Source organism: Schistocerca americana, chromosome 3 (assembly GCF_021461395.2).
Source record: "Schistocerca americana isolate TAMUIC-IGC-003095 chromosome 3, iqSchAmer2.1, whole genome shotgun sequence".
Classification (NCBI taxonomy): Eukaryota; Metazoa; Arthropoda; class Insecta; order Orthoptera; family Acrididae; genus Schistocerca; species Schistocerca americana.
In genome coordinates, this window is record NC_060121.1 from 39,764,710 (window position 1) to 39,784,938 (window position 20,229).

General features: G+C 44.4%; 1 protein-coding gene across 1 annotated transcript in view; it reads left to right on the forward strand.

Moving 5' to 3' along the window:
• LOC124605305 (F-actin-uncapping protein LRRC16A) overlaps positions 1-20,229 on the forward strand; it is a 528,830-nt gene that overhangs the window by 197,329 nt on the left and 311,272 nt on the right. The window contains exon 4 of the mRNA XM_047136886.1: positions 19,884-19,943. Within this exon, the coding sequence (XP_046992842.1) occupies positions 19,884-19,943 (60 nt within the window). The remainder of the gene's footprint in view (positions 1-19,883; positions 19,944-20,229) is intronic.

Genomic DNA, 20,229 nt, shown 5'->3' on the forward strand with positions numbered 1-20,229 from the left:
CCACCTCAGTGTCGCTGTGGCTCCCAAATATCAGTGGTCCACCTCTTGCTGGACTGCCCACTTTTAGCCGCTCTGCGGCAGACTTTTAACTTTCCCAGCACCCTGCCTTCGGTGTTGAGCGACAATGCCTCAACAGCAGCTTTAGCTTTATGTTTTATCCGTGTGAGTGGGGTTTATCATTTGATCTAAGTTTCAGCGCATGTCCTTTGTCCCTCTGTGTCCTCCACCCTAGTGCTTTTTGGCTGTAGGTTTCAATGTGTTGCCGAGTGGCTGGCTGGATTGTACTTTTTAATCTCATGGTCAGCCAGCCAGGGTAATCTGCTCTCTTGTTTTGATCTCTTTTACATGTTTCTTGAGACTCTCTGTGGTTTTCTTGTCCGATTTTGTCAATTTTAGTGTTTGTTGTCCTTCTGTCATTCTTTTGGTTTTCTCCTTTATTCCAGCTGTGTTTTGTATTTCTCGATTATTTTACTCCCACCCTTGTGGAATTATTTTAATCGCAACGAGGAACCTATGACGTAGCAGTTTGGTCCCTCCCCCCCCCCCCCCCCTCCCCCTCTTTTAAACCAACTAACGAACCGACTCAAGTAGTACTCGAGAATAGATTCCACTAGTGTTCTGCACACGATCTTCTTTACAGATAAGCAACATTTTTCTAGAATTCTCCCAATAAACCAAAGTCAACCATTTGCCTTTCCTACTACCAAGCACATAAGTGCTCTCCCAATGTCACATCGCTTTACAACGTTACATGTAGATACACTACATGATCAAAAGTATCTGGACACACTGAAAAACATACGTTTTTCATATTAGGTGCATTGTGCTGCCAGGTATTCCGTATCAGCGATCTCAGTAGTCATTAGACATCGTGAGAGAGCAGATTGGGGTGCTCTGGGGAACTCACGGACTTAGAAAGTGGTCAGGTGATTGGGTGTCACTTGTGTCGTACGTCTGCACGCGAGATTTCCACAGTCCTAAACATCGCTAGGTCCACTGTTTCCGATGTGATAGTGAAGTGGAAACGTGAAGGGACATGTGCAGCACAAAAGCGCACAGGCCGACCTCATCTGTTGACTGACAGAGACCGCCGACAGTTGAAGAGGGCTGTAGTGTGTAATGGGCAAACATCTATCCAGATCTTCGCGCGGGAAACCCAAACTGCATCAGGATCCACTGCAACTACTATGACAGTTAGGCGGGAGGTGAGACAACTTGGATTTCATGGTCGAGCGGGGGCTCTTAAGCCACACATCAAGCCAGTAAATGACAAAAGACGCCTCGCTTGATGTAAGGAGCGTAAACATTGGACGACTGAACAGTGGAAGAACGTTGTGTGTAGTGACGAATCACGGTACGCAATGTGGCGATCCGATGGCAGCTTGTGGGTATGGCGAATGCCCAGTAAACGTCATCTGCCAGCGTGTGTTGCGCCAACAGTAAAATTCGTAGGCGGTGGTGTTACGGTGTGCTTCTCACTGTTGAAGAGCAATTTGGGGATGGCGATTGCATCTTTCAACACGATCGAGCACCTGTTCATAATGCACGGCCGGTGCCTGCAATAACATCCCTGTAATGGACTGGCCTGCACAGAGTCCTGACCTGAATCCTGTGGAACACCTTTGGAACGTTTTGGAAAGCCGACTTCGTGCCAGGCCTCACCGAGCGACATTGATGCCCCTCCTCAGTGCAGCACTCCGTGAAGAATGAGCTGCCATTCCCCAAGAAACCTTCCAGTACATGTGTGAACGTACGCCTGCGAGAGTGGAAGCTATCATCAAGGCTAAGGGTGGGCCAACACTATACTGAATGCCATCATTACCGATGGAGGGCGCCACGAACTTTTACGCCATTTTCAACCAGGTGTTCCGATACTTTTGATCACATAGTGTATTTAATTGTTGTGACTGCTCCAAGCAGCACACCAGGAATACTGTATTCAAACAAAGTATGATTCTTTTTCCTATTCATCTGCATTAACTTACACTTTCCTACATTTACAGCAAGGTGCCATTCATGATACGAAATAGAAATTCTGTCCAACTAATCCTCTATCCTCCACGACGACAGTGATCTGCACACCGCTGCGTCATCAGCAAACCATCGCAGATTGCTGCTCACCTTGTCAGTCAGATCGTGTCTGTATATAGAGGACTAGAGTGGTCCTATCACACTTCCCTGGATCACTTCTGACGATGCCTTCTACATCTACATCCATACTCCGCAAGACACCTGACGGTGTGTGGCGGAGGGTACTTTGAGTATCTCTATCGGCTCTCCCTTCTATTCCAGTCTCGTATTGTTCGTGGAACGAAAGATTGTCGTATGCCTCTGTGTGGGCTCTAATGTCTCTAATTTTATTGTCATGGTCTCTTCACGTGATATACGTAGGAGGGAGCAATATACTGCTTGACTCCTCGGTGAAGGTATGTTCTCGCAACATCAACAAAAGCCCGTACCGAGCTACTGAGCGTCTCTCCTGCTGAGTCTTCCACTGGAGTTTATCTATCTCCGTGACGCTTTCGCGATTACTAATGATCCTGTAACGAAGCGCGCTGATCTCCGTTGGATCTTGTCTATCTCTTCTATCAACACTATCTTATACGGATCCCACACTGGTGAGCAGTATTCAAGCAGTGGGCGAACAAGTATACTGTAACTTACTTCCTTTGTTTTCGGACTGCATTTCCTTATTATTCTTCCAATGAATCTCAGTCTGGCATCTGCTTTACCGACGATCAACTTTATATGGTTATTCCATTTTAGATCACTCCTAATGCCTACTCCCAGATAATTTATGGAATTAACTGCTTCCAGTTGCTGACATGCTACATTATAGCTAAATGATAAAGGATCTTTCTTTCTGTGTATTCGCAGCACATTATCCTTGTCTACATTGAGATTCAATTGCCATTCCCTGCACCATGCGTCAATTCGTTGCAGATCCTCCTGCATTTCAGTACAATTTCCAGTTGTTACAACCTCTCGATATACTACATCATCATCCGCAAAAAGCCTCAATGAACTTCCGATGTTATCCACAAGGTCATTTATGTATATTGTGAATAGCAACGGTCCAACGACACTCCCCTGCGGCACACCTGAAATCACTCTTGCTTCGGAAGACTTTTCTCCATTGAGAATGACATGCTGCGTTCTGTTATATAGGAACTCTTCGATCCAGTCACACAATTGGCCTGATAGTCCATATGCTCTTACTTCGTTCATTAAACGACTGTGGGGAACTGTATCGATCGCCTTGCGGAAGTCAAGAAACACGGCATCTACCTGGGAACCCGTGTCTATGGACCTCTGAGTCTCGTGGACGAATAGCGCGAGCTGGGTTTCACACGATCGTCTTTTTCGAAACCCATGCTGATTCCTACAGAGTAGATTTCTAGTCTCCAGAAAAGTAATTATACTCGAACGTAATACGTGTTCCAAAATTCTGCAACCGATCGACGTTAGAGATATAGGCCTATAGTTTTGCACATCTGTTCGACGTCCCTTCTTGATAACGGGGATGACCTGTGCCCTTTTACAATCCTTTGGAACGCTACGCTCTTCTAAAGACCTACGGTACACCGCTGCAAGAAGGGGGGCAAGTTCCTTCGTGTACTCTGTTAAAATCAACTGGTATCGCATCAGCTCCAGCGACCCTTCCTCTTTTGAGCGATTTTCATTGTTTTTCTATTCCTCTGTCATCTATTACGATATCTACCATTTTGTCATCTGTGCGACAATTTAGAAAAGAAACTACAGTGCAGTCTTCCTCTGTGAAACAGCTTTGGAAAAAGACATTTAGTATTTCGGCCTTTAGTCTGTCATCCTCTGTTTCAGTACCATTTTGGTCACAGTGTGTCTGGACATTTTGTTTTGATCCACCTACCGCTTTGACATAAGACCAAAATTTCGTAGGATTTTCTGCCAAGTCAGTACATAGAACTTTACTTTCGAATTCATTGAACGCCCCTCGCATTACCCTCCTCACACTACATTTCGCTTCACGTAATTTTTGTTTGTCTGCGTGGCTTTGGCTATGTTTATGTTTGCTGTGAAATTCCCTTTGCTTCCGCAGCAGTTTTCTAACTCGGTTGTTGTATCACGGTGGCTGTTTTCCCTCTCTTACGATCTTGCTTGGCACATACTCATCTAATGCATATTGTACGATGATTTGAACTTTGTCCACTGATCCTCAACACTGTCTGTACTTGAGACAAAACTTTTGTGTTGAGCCGTCAAGTACTCTGAAATCTGCTTTTTGTCACTTTTGCTAAACAGAAAAATCTTCCTACCTTTTTTAATATTCCTATTTACGGCTGAAATCATCGATGCAGTAACCGCTTTATGATACCTTTGTCTGGGATGAACACTCGTCGTCGGCTTAAGATATTTTCGAGCCACTCACATATCTGAGAGCTTATACCATATGCTCGGACCTTCGTTCACACGAAAATTACTAATATGGAGTCTGTCCTTCGTCCATGGTTCGTAGAACATTGTCCAACAAAATGACAAGCTGAGTTCCGGACGAGCGAAGCTCATTTGCTTTCCTGCCACAAGAAAATTTATAGTTTTCGAAATTACAGAATATTCTCAAGAATTTTGCAGAAAATCACCTGTAAGGATATTGGTCTACGCTTCGCAGGTTCATTCTTGTATGCTTTTTAGAATATTTACGGGAGCCACTTGCACTGTTTAGCAGTCACTTGGTACTTTGCGCTGTCTGACAGCTTTATTATGAATTCATGCTGAGTAAGAGACCAATTCCGAAGAGTACACCCTCAAAATCGATTTGGAATTTTGTCCGAGCCAAGCGATTTAATCATTTCCATTTCTTTCAGCTGACTGTCAACCCCAGGGATAGCTGTTTCTGTCCCTTCCATACGGGAGTCTGTGCGACCATCAAACGATGGTATGTCTAAACGATGATCCTCCTCCATTAATGATTTTTCAACACGAAATTTAAAACTTCATCTTTAATTTTATTGTGTACTGTTGTCATACGAGACTCGTCGACGAGTAACTGAGTAGAAGCCTTTGACCCGCTTATCAATTTTGTGCAGGATCAGAACTTTGTCGGTTTCTTTGAAACTTCTTTCACTAACATGGGACAGTGAAAGTCGTATGATGCGCGCATCGATCTTTCTGCATTTTTTGTCCCGTCTACATATCTTTGTTCTAATTTGAAACTAGAGTGTAACAATCTCTCTCTCCTCAGCATTTTCTGTCTTTTTTGCTATTAAATGGTGGTGGGTTTTTCCTTCCAGGTCCCTAGAGTGCGATCTACAACCAGAAATTTGCCCATAATTCCTCTACATGAATCGTAGAAGAACTATATTCGTTGTCTACGTCGGATTTGACGATTGCTTATCTACTGTCCTATCCTTCTTGACGGAATTTTTAACTGCCGTAACCACTGTCGTTATGTCACAGTCACTAATCCCTTTCTTCATACTAATACTCGATATGGAAAGGCCCGTTTGTAACTGCAAGGTCTGAAATACTCCCACGGCTTATGGGTTCCTGGACTAGCCGCTCAAGACGGTTCTCGGAAAATGTGTATAGAACTACTTCACAAGATTGTCAGCCCATATCACCTGCAATGAATCCATGATATCCCAGCCTGTACTCGGGAGTATAAGGTTGCCTCCAGTCAATAATGGATGATCGGCTTACTTCCGGGAAGAGTTTCTTTGAATGATTCGACAACTGTTGCGGCGGAATTCGGTTGTTTCCGATGATTAACTTGATTTCGCCTGGGCCAGTTGCTTGCATCGCAGTCAGACCTAGACAGAGACGACATTACTGTCGATTACGATGAACACTCTCCCTCCTATGGCGTCTAACCTATCTTTTCGATGTATATCTTCACTGTCAGGTTAAATATTTCGAAGTTTTCTGCTTCGGGTTTCATCCATGTGTCAGTTCCGAGTATAATTTGAGCACGACAGCTTTTTTGGAGGTTGGTTTCATGGATTTTGTTCGCAATTTACTGTTAAAATTTTAGCATTCAAAGTGTCTTCATTTTTTAAGTGATGCGTTTTCGTTCTGTTCATATCGACTGGAGGGGAATATATCTCAACCCCCTACATATCTCCCCCTCCCCCCTCCCCAGAGGGCCCAGAGCTCTTTCATGGATGTGTGTGTTGCGCACAAGAGGGCCTCGAGCTATTGCACACCCTCTCCTCTCCTCTCCTCTCCTGGGCTGCATTCCCTTCCCCATATCCACTCCTTCCCATCCGAGCTCCTCCCCTCCTACCCCCCCTCCCTTCTTTCTCCCACACTGTTTCCCTTTTCGACGACCCAGATATTCACTGGGTTCTGCTATTCCGTTTCAGTCGTGTCTCGCGTTTCCACTCTTTCCTTTTTTCACCTTTTTCTGGTCCCCCTTGGGGTTTGACCTCCCTTTCTAAATTGTTTCCGTAGTGTGAGTCGTTTGAGAAAGAACTCCCTCCCCAGCATCTCCAGTAACAGGGCTGTTGTGTCCCTATGTGGCTGAGCTGCGTGACAAAACAGAGCTTACACTTCTAGTAGCTGAGCTACCACTGCCTTGTGTATGCCTAGGAGTGGTTATTCATCTTTTTGGGGCATTGGAACTTCCAGCACCGACTGCTGGGCCAGGCAGCTCTTCCTGCAGCTCACTGGCAACCACAGGGTGAGCCCCTGATCGGAGTGGGTGGTACGAGTGCGAAAGCAATGGACCAAAGTTCCTTTTTATGCATTTTGTTAGTGGAGGTTGCCTACGTCAAGGGCAGGTATGCACTCAGGAGCAAACCTATTGTTCTGCAGGCTATAATGTTAGGTCGCTCCAGTTTCCGACCCATTAGTTGTACTGAATGTAACATTGTTAATATTCCAATGTAAGAAATATATATATCCAGCGTATGACATACCTTCTTCTTGCCGGTTTCTCTACGATAAACTATGGTAACCAACCATATATCGATTCTGTGTGAAGTGCACAATATAGCTTTCCAGAGATGTATAGCGTCCACTGTTCACATTCGATCACGGTGCAGAAATTATGATATGCCTGCATCAGTCCTATATAAAATGATCATTACTAACGGAAAATACCTCTTAGAAGGAAACAGATAAACGCATAGTAGCGGCGTTTGACATGTGAAATTACACGTCATGCCGCCACTAACTCTGTAAACAGGACATCTGTCAGGCAAATGTATACACGGGGATTGCAGTGCATCACAAACGCTAACTTAGAATCATCTTAGTTATGAACCTGAAGTCTTAAATTATACCCAAGATGCGATAAGGGAATGGAGAACATCGCATAGATCTTCGTTCGTTCAGAGAAATGTGTCATGTTTCATCACACATGAGATGGAAGTCCTCTGATGACCAAGAGGTTTACTGTTAATGATCGCAAGTAGACACTGCTCGAAGACCCCACAGAACACGTGGTTGTATAAAAGTCGAACGCGCACGCTATGTCACACGACCATTGCACCCTGACAGAACAGCGGAAAAATTGACCTGCAGCATCCTCTCTCTCTCTCTCTCTCTCTAGTGCATCATTAGTCTACCTTTAAATCGCACCTCGTTACAACTCCATCTCAACTGACCACTCCATCCGCTCCATGTCATCCTTTAAAGTAGATGCAAGTAAGTTTAGAGGCAGATGGTTCTCTGCATTTATTACATTAATGTGGTATTTAGAGGTAGTCGCGCTGTAACAGCATGCGTTCTCAGAAATGATAAGTTCACAAAGGTACATGTATCACATTGGAACAACCGAAATACAATGTTCAAACGTACCTACGTTCTGTTTTTTAATTTAAAAAACCTACCTGTTACCAACTGTTCGTCTAAAATTGTGAGCCATATGTTTGTGACTATTACAGCGTCATCTATCACAAAGCGAAAAAAGTGGTCCAACTAAAACATACATATTTCTTTACGTACTACACGAATATGTAATAAAAATGGGGTTCCTATTTAAAAAACACAGTTGATATCCGTTTGACCCATGGCAGTGTCATTTAGCGAGCCAACCATAGCGCCATCTGGTTTCCTGCTTGAAGCTAGACGAGTTTTATTCTTTTTAGTTTTTTCGTTTGACGCTTATTTCGTGAGATATTTGGCCCGGTCACTAACAATGGACCACCCTGTATATAAAAGACGCCACTGTGTGTTGGCTGGATTTACAAGTATCGAAAATACCAAAAGGTTTCGTGGAAGTGGTGAAATCGATAAACAGAAAAGACTCTAGGTATTTTTTAAAATATAATTTTATCCTTTATTCACCGGCAAATACGTAACGGCGGGAGGATTTTTTGCAGTGCGAAAACGAGTCAGAAACGTAAATCTGCTACTTGAACGTAAAGCTACCGTGGCTTATGTTCCCATCATACGTCTCTGGAAAGTAATCAAACTACTATTCACATAAAAACAAAACAAAAAAAAAATTACGTGTGTCTAGTCGTAATGGAAGGATAGATTGGACATGGTGAATTGTGATTTCAACGCACTGAGGAGTAGCTGCACAGTATAGCAATGCAACAGTTGAACTGGACCTGCTATAGTGTACAAGCAGGACGGGCAATACGGCTGTAACAATATGTCCCCTTATCGGCACTCCTAAGCGTACCCTCGCATTTTTCTTGTTGTTCTAGCGATAGTGATGTCGAATACAGTACACCAACCCGCGTCGGTGATGTCTTTCCAAGCATTACATCGGCGGGTGTGGTATTCATTATCACATGCCCGCCCAGTTGGCCGTGCAGTCTAACGCACGGCTTTCCGGATTGGGAAGGAGTGCCTGGTCCCCGGCGCGAATCCGCCCGGTGAACCACTCTTTCCTAAAATTCTTCCAGTAAACCGAAATCGATCATTCGCCTTCCCTACCACAGTTTTCACATGCTCGGTCCTGAAATGGGCTTTCACGGTTTGTTAATACCACCCAAGGGTGAATGACGGAAGGTGTGGACCAAAGGGATTTGAGGCACTTCATTCTCTGTTTATTTTTTTTTTACAACACACTTCTTTATTAATAACATTGATAATACGTTTAAAAGGAAACAACCCAACAGGCCTTGTAAATCGCCTAACTGCATAAGTGAACTACTAAAAATAATCGTTAATGATTAGGAACACAAACTTCAACCACAAATAGCATTCAGTTGTTTACTAATTAATTAAATGTCTGTTCAAGGCAATTTCCCACATAATTAACACAACTTGAAACCACCTAAACATGCTTACAGAATTATGGAAAAGAAATGCATATACACCTTCTGTTTAGCAAATGAACCACTTTCAGCCTGTGCCACCAACAACATAACTCGTTATCATTACCCACATAGAGCCACTCAGAGATACTGGAAGCAAAACATAATTCTTCCACGTGTACATCAAAGGCACGGTTTCCCAGACTGCAAGCCGTAAGAAACCAGTCAACACGCTCCGGCCACCAAGTACAGGAAGGCGCCGGGCTAGTAAACAACGCCCGCTACGGTGGGCGAGCGCGACTACGTAACTGCTTGCCGCAGTGGGTCGGTTCCTCCCGCAGCCTCTGCCAAGACCGGCGGCGAAATTAATGAAATTAGCACCACCTGTGACACGAAGGGCAAGCAACTCACCAACGTAATAAGGACATAAATTATTTGCATATACAACGTGTCCAAAACAGCTGTCTATCCACTACTTCCAGCACCTCAGAGGACACCACTTAACACAGTGAATTCAGTCATCTAAACATGCCGCGCAATCTGCGCAAAACCACATAAACTTCCTGTGCATGAGCGCACTACGCTTAAAATAAGGAGTATTAACTTAACACAACATACAACTTCTAAATCTCCGTGTGACTGACGTGGACTCGTGAAATGGATCTACCAACACATCATCATGGCCAATAAACCGCCTCCGCTCTCCACGCGCGAGGCACAAATGGGATATGTCCTGCAACACAGTGATTAGAATATCTAAAACAGTGTTCATTACAAGATTAACACTCAATGTCACAATCAGAAACAGACATCGGTTCGTTACAATAAACGCACAAATTACGTGGCTGAAAAACACAACCAAGTAAGTGGCACACAAGGAGGTCAGTATTAGTAATGCCCTTTATCATTTTCCCATTCAGCGGAGCGTAAAACAATAACACTTAAGCAGAGAAGTATGAATGCATTTGAGCAATTCAGCGACTGACAACAACGAAGTTGCAGAACAAGTCCTCACAGGATAAACGCAGCCTTACGCAATGGACTCCTAATAGTAAGGTCAACCGTCCAAAGCACGCTGCTCAATAAATACACCCCAACGGCAAGCACACTCAGTAATCGCCAGAACGATGGACACTGAGAACAAAATGCTGCGTATATCCAAACCAACTGTGCTCGCAATGGCATCACATCAGTCACAGAGCCATAGAGACGAGAATGTAGCCACTAGAAGCAAACGGAAAATCCATCATAAACAAGGAAGCAGCATGTTCCGACAGCATCGGCGCCTCTACCCATCAAGTCCGCCGCAAACGCTCAAACACAATCAGGTAACGTGGCAAACTTTCCTCTTGCCACCACACACGACGTTGGCAGACACGGCTTCACGCTCCACGCACTACTGCCTATCTCACTGTTTCTGCTCGCCCTCCAAAATCCAACTACTCGACTGTCACAGGTGCCTCGCCGACTTCCCCCACGAGGGGGTGCCACTTCTCTCTTTCCTCCGCGACACAGCGATAATATTATATGCGGTACGTTCGATAGATCAAACCCGAGCCGCCACAGCTCAGTTCCATCACATATCGCTTTGCAACGTTACTCTTGGATGTTTAAATGACTTGACTGTGTCAAACAGCACACTTATAATACTGTATCTGAACATTACAGGTTTGATCCTCCTACTCATTCGCATTAACTTACATTTTTCTGCATTTAGGGCTAGCTGCCATTCATGACACCAACTAGAAATATTGTCTAAGTCGTCTTCTATCTTCCTGCAGTCACTCAACTTCGACGCTTTACCATCTGCCACGGCATCGTCAGCAAACCAGATTGCTGCCCACCCTATCGGGTGCCGAATCATTAATGTATATAGAGAACAACAGTGGTCGTATCACACTTCCCTGCACACTCCTGATGATGCCCATGTCTCTTATGAGCACTTGCCGTCGAGGAGAACATACTGGCTTTTATTATTTAAGTAGTCTTCGAGCCACTCACATATCTGAGAACTTATTCCATATGCTCGTACCTGTGCTAACAGCCTGCAATGGGACACAGGGTCCAATGCTTTACAGAAATCTAGAAATATGGAGTCTGCCTGTTGCCCTTACCCATAGGTAATCATGTGAGAAAAGGGCAACCTGAGTTTCGCACAAATCATGCTTTCTAAAACAATGCTGTTTCCTCTTTACCTCCAACCTGTCCACTTTGCCTTTCCTCCTCCGTGGTGGTTCCTGTCACCTCCCTTGATGGAACTGCTCCTTCTCCTCAGTGGCAGAAAGAAACTGTCTTCTCTGGCACCTGACGAGTATGGGGCTTCCACTAGCAAAAAACGCCTATTACTTAGAGTTGGACATGGGACCCGCACTGTGTGGGCCTCAAGGCCGCTCATTCTCTTTCTGATCCTGATACTGCTGCAGCTTCGCCCGCATCTCGTGGTCGTGCGGTAGTGTTCTCGCTTCCCACGCCCGGGTTCCCGGGTTCGATTCCCGGCGGGGTCAGGGATTTTCTCTGCCTCGTGATGGCTGGGTGTTGTGTGCTGTCCTTAGGTTAGTTAGGTTTAAGTAGTTCTAAGTTCTAGGGGACTTATGACCACAGCAGTTGAGTCCCATAGTGCTCAGAGCCATTTGAGCCATTTTGAACTGCTGCAGCTTCCTCTCTTTCCGACCACACCTCCCCTCGCCCTTCACAGGAGGAAGAGGAGGAGGAGAAGAACAACAACATCATTCAGATGTGCAAGTCCCATGACGAGGGCCTCCCAAAATACCAGGGATGTCGCCCCTTTCTTGTCAATCGGGGTTCGATCCTAAATTCTGTCCTTACTGATGATGGACACTGACTCAGCATGATGTCCATCCGTCTCATGAATACTCTCTTTCAGTGGAACTGTAATGGTTACTATTGTCTCCTTTTAGAACTTCAGACTCTTCTTTCTCCCTACTCTGTAGCTTGTGTTGTATTCCAGGAATCTCATTTCTTGGATATTCGTTCACTGACTCTTCTGGTTTCCAAACTTCCTGCTCGAACCGTGTTGTCCCTTTGTGAGCCTTTGGTGGTCTCTGTCCTTTGGTCTGTATGGGCATTGTTAGTTATTGGGTTCCTCTTCAAACTGCTCTGGAAGCAGTGGCATTTCACATGTGTTGAGATGCTGCGGTAACAATATGTAGTCTTTGGCTCCCCCCAGGCTGGCCTCCTCCTCTTCCTAATCTTCTTCCCTCTGTCAACGAACTCCCTCCTCCCTTCCTTCTCGTTGGTGATTTTAATGCCCATAACCTTCTTTGGGGTGATACTGCGACGACTTACTGGGGCAGGATTGTTGAAGGCCTGCTGGTAAGGCTTGATCTCTGCCTTCTCAACACTGGTGATCCATACACATTAGTGTGGCACGTGGCACTTCCTTGACCATTGCTCTCTTTCCCTCTGTTGAACTGAATTCCTCCCCACCGTTCAATGGGTAGTTCATGACGATTTGTGTGACAGCGATCATTTTCCGATTGTCTTGACTTTTTTCTTCAGACTGGATGCCCTTCTATGTGGGCCTTTACTAATGTGGATGGGGAGCCTTTTTCCGTGTCTACCAACCCAACTGTTCCACCACACAATGGCGTTGATGAGCCCGTACAGAGTTTGACCGACGGTATCTTTCGCCATCTGCTTTAGCAATTACTTATTCCTCAGTATTTCCCTGACAGAAGACTGTCCCTTCATAAAACCTCAAAATTGCTGCAACTGTTAAAGACCGCCGCTGAGCCTTCCAACGCTACAAACGGCATCCACCTCTGACCACCTCCTGGCCTCTAAGCAGCTTCGTGCCCAGGCCCGTTACCTAATTAAGTGCCAGAAACAGATTTTCTGGGAACGATACGTTGCTGCCATAGGGCCGCATACTCCGTCTTTGCAGGTGGGGTAAAGATAAGGCACATTTTTGGTTGCTGTCCTACTGGTGTCCTGGGAATTTCTCTGAGTGAGGTTATCCTCATCAGCCCAGACTCTAGCGCTGAACATTTTGCTCGGCATTTCAAGCTGGCCTCAGCATTGGTGCACTGTCTGCCTGTGTTCTGTTTTCTCAAACACCATCTGAAACGACTCCCTTTATCTCTCGTTCCCCATCACCTGGAGCCTTATAATGTGCTGTTTAGCGAGTGGGAATTCGCCAGGGACCTTGCTCTCTGCCCCAACATGGCTCCTGGACAAGCCTGGATGCATTGCGCCACCACATCCTTTGCCACCTTAAATGAGTGAGGCCTCCGTGGCCCGCTCTCGGTTTTTATCCAGAATTTTCTTTCGTGTCACATTTTTCAGGTACAGGTTGGTACTTCCCATAGCACCCTCATCTGCAGGAGAATGAGGTTCCATCGGGTTCTGTTTTTGAGTATCCCCCCCCCCCCCCCCCCCCCCCCCCCCCCCCCCCCCGCTCTTTGTATGTTGATGACTTTCGCATTTATTTTTGTTTGTCCACTGTGGGTATTGCTGAATGCAATGTGCAGGGAGCAATACATAGAGTGCATGCAGTCATGGGCTCTTGCTCACGGCTTCCAGTTGCCAAGACCTGCGTTACACATTTCTGTTGGCGCCGTACAGTGCAACCCCATGTGGATCTGTACCTTGATGGCCAGCCTCTCAATGTGGTGGACTCTCATCGTTTTTAGGCCTGGTCTTTGATGCCCAGTTGATACGGGTCCCCCATCTTCGTCAACTAAAGCAGACTTGTTGGTCACATCTCAATGCTCTTTGGTGCCTCAGCAGTACCATTTCGGGTGTGGACAGATGTATTTTCTTGCGGATGTGCAAAGTATTGGTCCAGGTCCAGCCCCATCTAGATTACGAGAGTCTTGCGTACAGCTCAGCGTCACCTTCTTTGTTACAGGAGCTGGACCTGATACACTGTTGTGGGGCAGACCTGGCAACTAGCACTTTTCGGACTAACCTCGTGGTCAGGCTCCTAGCAGAGGCAGGGCTTCCACCATCGCAGGTTCTGCTCAAAGCACTGTTGAGTCACTTACGCATTATGCATTCAAACTTCCATCTCTTCTTTCCAGCTGATCTGCTTCCTGTAATGGCAGCTCAGGTCTGAGTTTACAATTGCCGTTCGCATCCAGTCCCATTTTATACTCCAGCTCTCCCGTCTTCCGCCTCTTTCCTGGGCCTGTTCACGTACAACTGTATGGTGCATCACCTGTCGACAGGTCTGTCATGACCTATCACGAGGCCGGAGGACTCTGATCTCTTTTCCATTCTCCGCACATTTTTGGATTCAGAAGTAATTTATACTGATGGCTTGGTGGTTGCTGGACACGCTGGCTTTTCTTGCATTGATGTCTGATGTAATGAACTCTGCTCCTTGCCTGAAGGCTCCCGTCTCTTCACTGCAAAGTTGGTAGCTATCTCTCGGGCTCCTGAGCATATCTGTTCCTGCACCGGTGAGCCCTTCCTCATTAGTAGCGACTCCTTGAGCTGTTTACAAGCTGTCGATCGGTGTTACCGTCACCATCCCTTTGTCCTGACTATCGAGGATTCCCTTTTTGCCCTCAAACAATGTGGGCTTTGTCTGGACCCCAGGGGCATATTGGGATCCCAGAGAATGTACTCGCTGACAGGCTGGCCAAATTAGCTACTGGCAAGCCACCTCTTGAGAGCGGTATTTCAGCACCAGACCTTAAGACAATCAGTATAGTGCCATCAAGTTGTAAGGATCTGGAGTATGGAATGTCATGCTCTGACTTTGCTGAATAAACGGTGGGTGATAAAATAGACCACACGTTGGTGGAGGTCCTCCATGTTAATGTATCTCAAGGTCTCAATCGTCCTTTGCTGGCTCCACATCAGCCACACTTGGCTGACTCATGGTCATCTCTTCCATTGAGGATTATCTCCCTGACTCACTGCCCCTGCTGTAATCAGACGATACATTAGTGGCTGACCTGGTTTTATGGTTTATCAGTGAAGCAGGTTACTATCAGCCTCTCTAAGAGGCTTGGTGGTCTGCCACAGTCCTCACCCTACCCATTCTTCTGCTGTTCTTTCCTTTCTCATGTGTTCTGTATGACTTGGTGCTCTTCCTCTGATTTTTTGTGCTTCTCTCAAACTGTCCAAGTCTTTACTGTGTACTATTCGATTGGGTGTGGTGCCTCTCATAAGTGGTGGGGGCATATCCCCCAACACAGTTTCTGTCTTGAGGGCCTCTGGCTGCTCCATTGGCACGGTATCCCGCCCCTCTTTCTTCCTTTCCCCCTTTCCTTCTTCCTTGTTGCTTTCACTAGGCTTTGTTGACCTTTGATAGACCTTGGGGGGTTTTCTTTCTTTGGGTTTGACGCACTGTCCCTTCTTCGGTCTGTAGTTTTGTTGACTTGCATGTTCCAAGTAGGAGGGACTAATGATCTCGTAGTTTGTTGCCAGTAATCTTTAAACCAGCCTACACCTATGCATCACTCTCATACAGACCACGAGGACAAGGTTAGACAAATTACAACTCACACAGAGGCATTTAAGTTGTCATTCTTTCAGAGATCCATATGTGAATGGAAAGGGAAGGAACCCTGTCATGTGGTGTAAGGGTGCCACCCATTTCACAGTGGTTTGCAAAGTAAATATAACTGTCCGACAAAATCAACAGCTAAAGCTAGAAAGACCCTTAGACACTCAACCATCAGTAGCTGCCTATGTATTGGAAGACTCTGGCATGAAATTGACGAGAACTTGGCTGGAAACCTCTTGGGTCTTTAACTGCCAGGCCTCACCTTCCTTGTGGAAGGAGGACTCCTTTAACTGGCGGTATATGTTGCCAGCGATATACCCCCATCTAGTTTCTCTCGAACCTTTGCACTCTGTTTTTCTGAAGAGCGCATGATTTTACTTCCCGTTCTATGTTCTGATTTCCAGCCACTGTAAAAATGTTATCATTAGATACTTCGTCAGATGTTGTTATAGGAGTGCGTTATGAATGTATTTTGCGTGGGATGTCGCTGATTTGAGTTGCGGAGGCAGCCCTGCCTGTAGTTAGCGAGGATGCAAGATGTAGTCATCTTAAAGTTGTGGCTCATGTCAAAACCAGTGCTGCCTGTCATTCAGGTTCTTTGAGGCCATCCTCAGTTCGTATCGACAGTTGGAGGAATTGGTGAAGACTGCTGGCCTCAGTTATGGGGTGCAAGAGGAGCTTACAACTTCCAGCTTTGTACCCAGAACTGGTTGGGGTCATTTGGTGTAGAGACGAGTGGAGTGTTGCAACCAGAGGCTTCGTCAATTCTGTGACTGTCTTAGCTGCTGATTTCTGGACCCACATTATTGAGTGGTAAATTGTAAGCTTCCTCTTCATAGGTAAGGTGTGCACTACACGGAGGAAGCAGCTACTTAGGTAGCGAAGTGCTTGCAGAGTGTCATAGAATTTGTTGGGTTTCCCAGTGGAATTTTCCTTTGATATGGTATACATTCCTATTTGTATGTTACTAACGCCTGTTGCTAGCACTTATACTGGCTGCTGATACAGCATAAATTCACTTTCTGGACAGTTTATTTCTGATGTAATGTATAATACTGTGTGACCAAAGTCAGGAGTTCATGGATTTTATTTTATCTGACGCCAATGATTTTGTAACATCTTGGATGATGATATAAATGCTTTTACGAACATGGACGTTGACATTGGTGAGGCGGCTTGCTTGCCTCAGCAATGCAGATAGCAGCACTGTACATGCAAACACAATGGAGGGGTATCTGTTGTGAGGCCAGACACACAGGCGGTTCCTGAAGAGGGACAGCAAACTTTTCTGTAGTTGACTGATGTAGCCTTCTAACATCAACCAAAACGGCCTTTCTGTGCTGATACTACGATCGGTTGAAAGCTGTACTTTATAATTAAATGATGATATCATCCTCATGGATAAAATATTCCAGGGGTAAAATAGTCCCCTATTCGGATCTCCAGGTGGGGACTGCTCAGGAGAATTTCGTTACTAGGAAAAACAAAACTCATGTTCTACGGATTGCGGTGTGCAATGTCCGATCCCTTAATCGTGCAGGTAGATTATACAACTGAAAAAGAAAATGGATAGGTTATGGTTAGATATAGTGGGAATTGCGTAGTTCGGTGGTAGGAGGAACACGACTTCTGGGTAGATGAGAGTAGGATTACAAATGCAAAATCAAATAGGTGTAATGCAGGTGTAGGGTCAATAATGAATACGAGAATAGGAGTGTGGGTAAGCTACTGTGAACAGCATAGTGAACACATTATTGTAGCCAAAATAGATACAAAGCCCACACCAACAACAGTAGTAAAAGTTTATATGCCAACTAGCTCTGCAGATGGCGAGGAGATAAGAGAAATGTATGAGGAGATGAGAGAAATGTATGAGGAGATGAGAGAAATGTATGAGGAGATGAGAGAAATGTATGAGGAGATGAGAGAAATGTATGAGGAGATGAGAGAAATGTATGAGGAGATGAGAGAAATGTATGAGGAGATGAGAGAAATGTATGAGGAGATAAAATAAATTATTCAGATATTTAAGGTGACAAAATTTAATAGTGATGATGGACTGAAATTCGATAGTAGGAAAAGGAAGACTTGGGGGGGGGGGGGGTGAAGGAGCGAAAGAGGAAGCTTGTCTTGTAGAATTCTGCACAGAGCATAATTTAATCATCACTAACACTTTGTGTAAGAACAGAGAATGAAGGCTGTATAAGTGGAAGAGACCTGGACACTCCAGAAGATTTCAGAATGGTTATATGATGGTAAGACACAGATTTTGGAACCAGATTTTAAACTGTAAGACATGCGATAATGCAAGAAGAATTTGACAGAGCACTGAAAGAACTAAGTCAAAACAAGGTCCCAGAAGTATGTGACATTTCGTTAGAACTACTGATAGCCTTGGGAGAGGCAGCCATGACAAAACTTTTTCATCATCTGATGAACAGAATATATTAAACAAGCGAAATACCGTCGAATTTCAAAAAGAATATAATAATTCCAATTCCAAAGAAAGCATGTCGTGACAGGGGAATCGAAAAACTGGTAGAAGTCGACCTAGCGGAAGATCGGTTTGGATTCCAGAAAAATGGAGGAACATGAGAGGCAATACTGATTCTACGACTTATTGTAGGAGATAGGTTAAGGAAAGGCAAATCTACCTTTATAACAATTCTAGCATCTGAGAAAGCTTTTGACAATGTTGATTGGAATACTCTCTTTGAAATTTTGAGGGTAGCAGGGATAAAATACAGGGAGTGAAAGGCTATTTACAGCTTGTGTAGGAATCAGATGGCTGTCATAAGGCTCGAGAAGCATGAAAGAGAAGCAGTGGTTGAGAAGGGAGTGAGACAGAGTTGTAGCCTATCCCCTAAGTTATTCAGTATGTACATTGAGCAAGCAGTAAAGGAAACAAAAGAAAAATTTGTAATAGGAATTAGAGCCCGGAGAGAATAAATAAAAGCTATTGAGGTTTGCAAATGACGTTGGAATTATGTCAGTCAGCAAAGGGCTTGGGAGAGCAGTTGAACAGAATGAACAATGTCTTGAAAGGAGGATACAAGATGCACATCAACAAAAGCAAAACAAAGATAATGGAATGTTATCGAAATGAATTTGTTGATGCTGAGGGATTAGATTAGGAAACGAGATACTTAAAGTAGTAGATGAGCTTTTTTATTTGGGCAGCAAAATAACTGATGATGCCTGAAGTAGAGAGAATGTAAAATGTAGAGCGGCAATGGCAAGAAAAGCATTTCTCAAAAAGATGAATTTGTTAACATCAATTATAGATTTAAGTTTTAAGAAGACTTTTGTGGAAGTACTTGTCTGGAGTGTAGCCATATACGGAAGTGAAACATGGATGATAAACAATTTAGAAAAGCAAAGAATGGGTGCTTTTGAAATGTGGTACTACAGAAGAATGCTGAAGATTAGGTGGTAAATCACTTAACTTGTGGCACCATCTGACTAGAGGAAGGGATCGATTTGTTGTACGTATTCTGAGGCATCGAGGGATCACCAATTTAGTGCTGGAGGGAAGTATGTGGAGGGGGGGGGGGGAGGGGGAGATAAAAATCGTAGAATGCAGTAAGCAGATTCAGAAGCATGTAGGTTGCCGTAGTTACTCGGAGATGAAGAGACGTGCACAGCATATAGTAGCTTAGAGAGCTGCATCAAACCAGTCTTTGGAATGATGACCGCAGCAGCAGCAGCAGCAGCAACAACAACAACCTGATGGTGGTCTGTGGACCAAAACTGGTTGTGGAATAAAGCAATTGTATCAGCAGGTCTTTCCGTAATCGTGATATTCAAATAGTTAAAGATATGTGAGGACAAGGACAGAGACAGAGAAAATAGACTCTCACTCTAAAGAACTCTTTAATTGCAGACATTCGTAGCACATGTCAAATTCTGCGTGTATTGCATCCACATTTATTACCATTGTTCATGTTTACTGAATACAAGTGCAGTAAACAGTTCTCACCTACTGTTCGTGCCATACTCAAAATAAACTATAAAATAATAACCTGTTGTTTAAAATAATGATAAGCTAATTTATTTTCCTTTTCCCTTTCCACTTCACTGTCCCATCTTCTCTTTTTCCACTGATAGTGTGTTATGTGCAACTAAAAAGAAAGGCATAAACGCAAGGAGGGAGTTAAAAAATCTCTATCCCATGTACTTAACAAGTTTTAATTCATTGCTTTTCTTTTTAACAGATTGAATCACACTTCCATTACCTAGAAATACAAGCTGTTGAAAGCAAGAAATCAAATCAGGTATGTACTTGGTTTTATTTATGTATTCTGCCGTTTAAAATAACAGTGTAAATATTGTTTCTCTTTTCAGTTCCTATAACTTATTATATTGCATCATTCTGTTTGTAATAAATGTTGAATTGTATTATATGATACTCCGTTGAACACTGTTCTTGTGGTGACTGAATAGTAAATTACGCAATTTTTTGACTTCAAATTTGATTTCCAGGTGATTGCAAACATATAGTGGTACAATGCATCCAATACAGTCAGTTTACCAGTTGAGGCTTTAGTCTGGGAATGAATT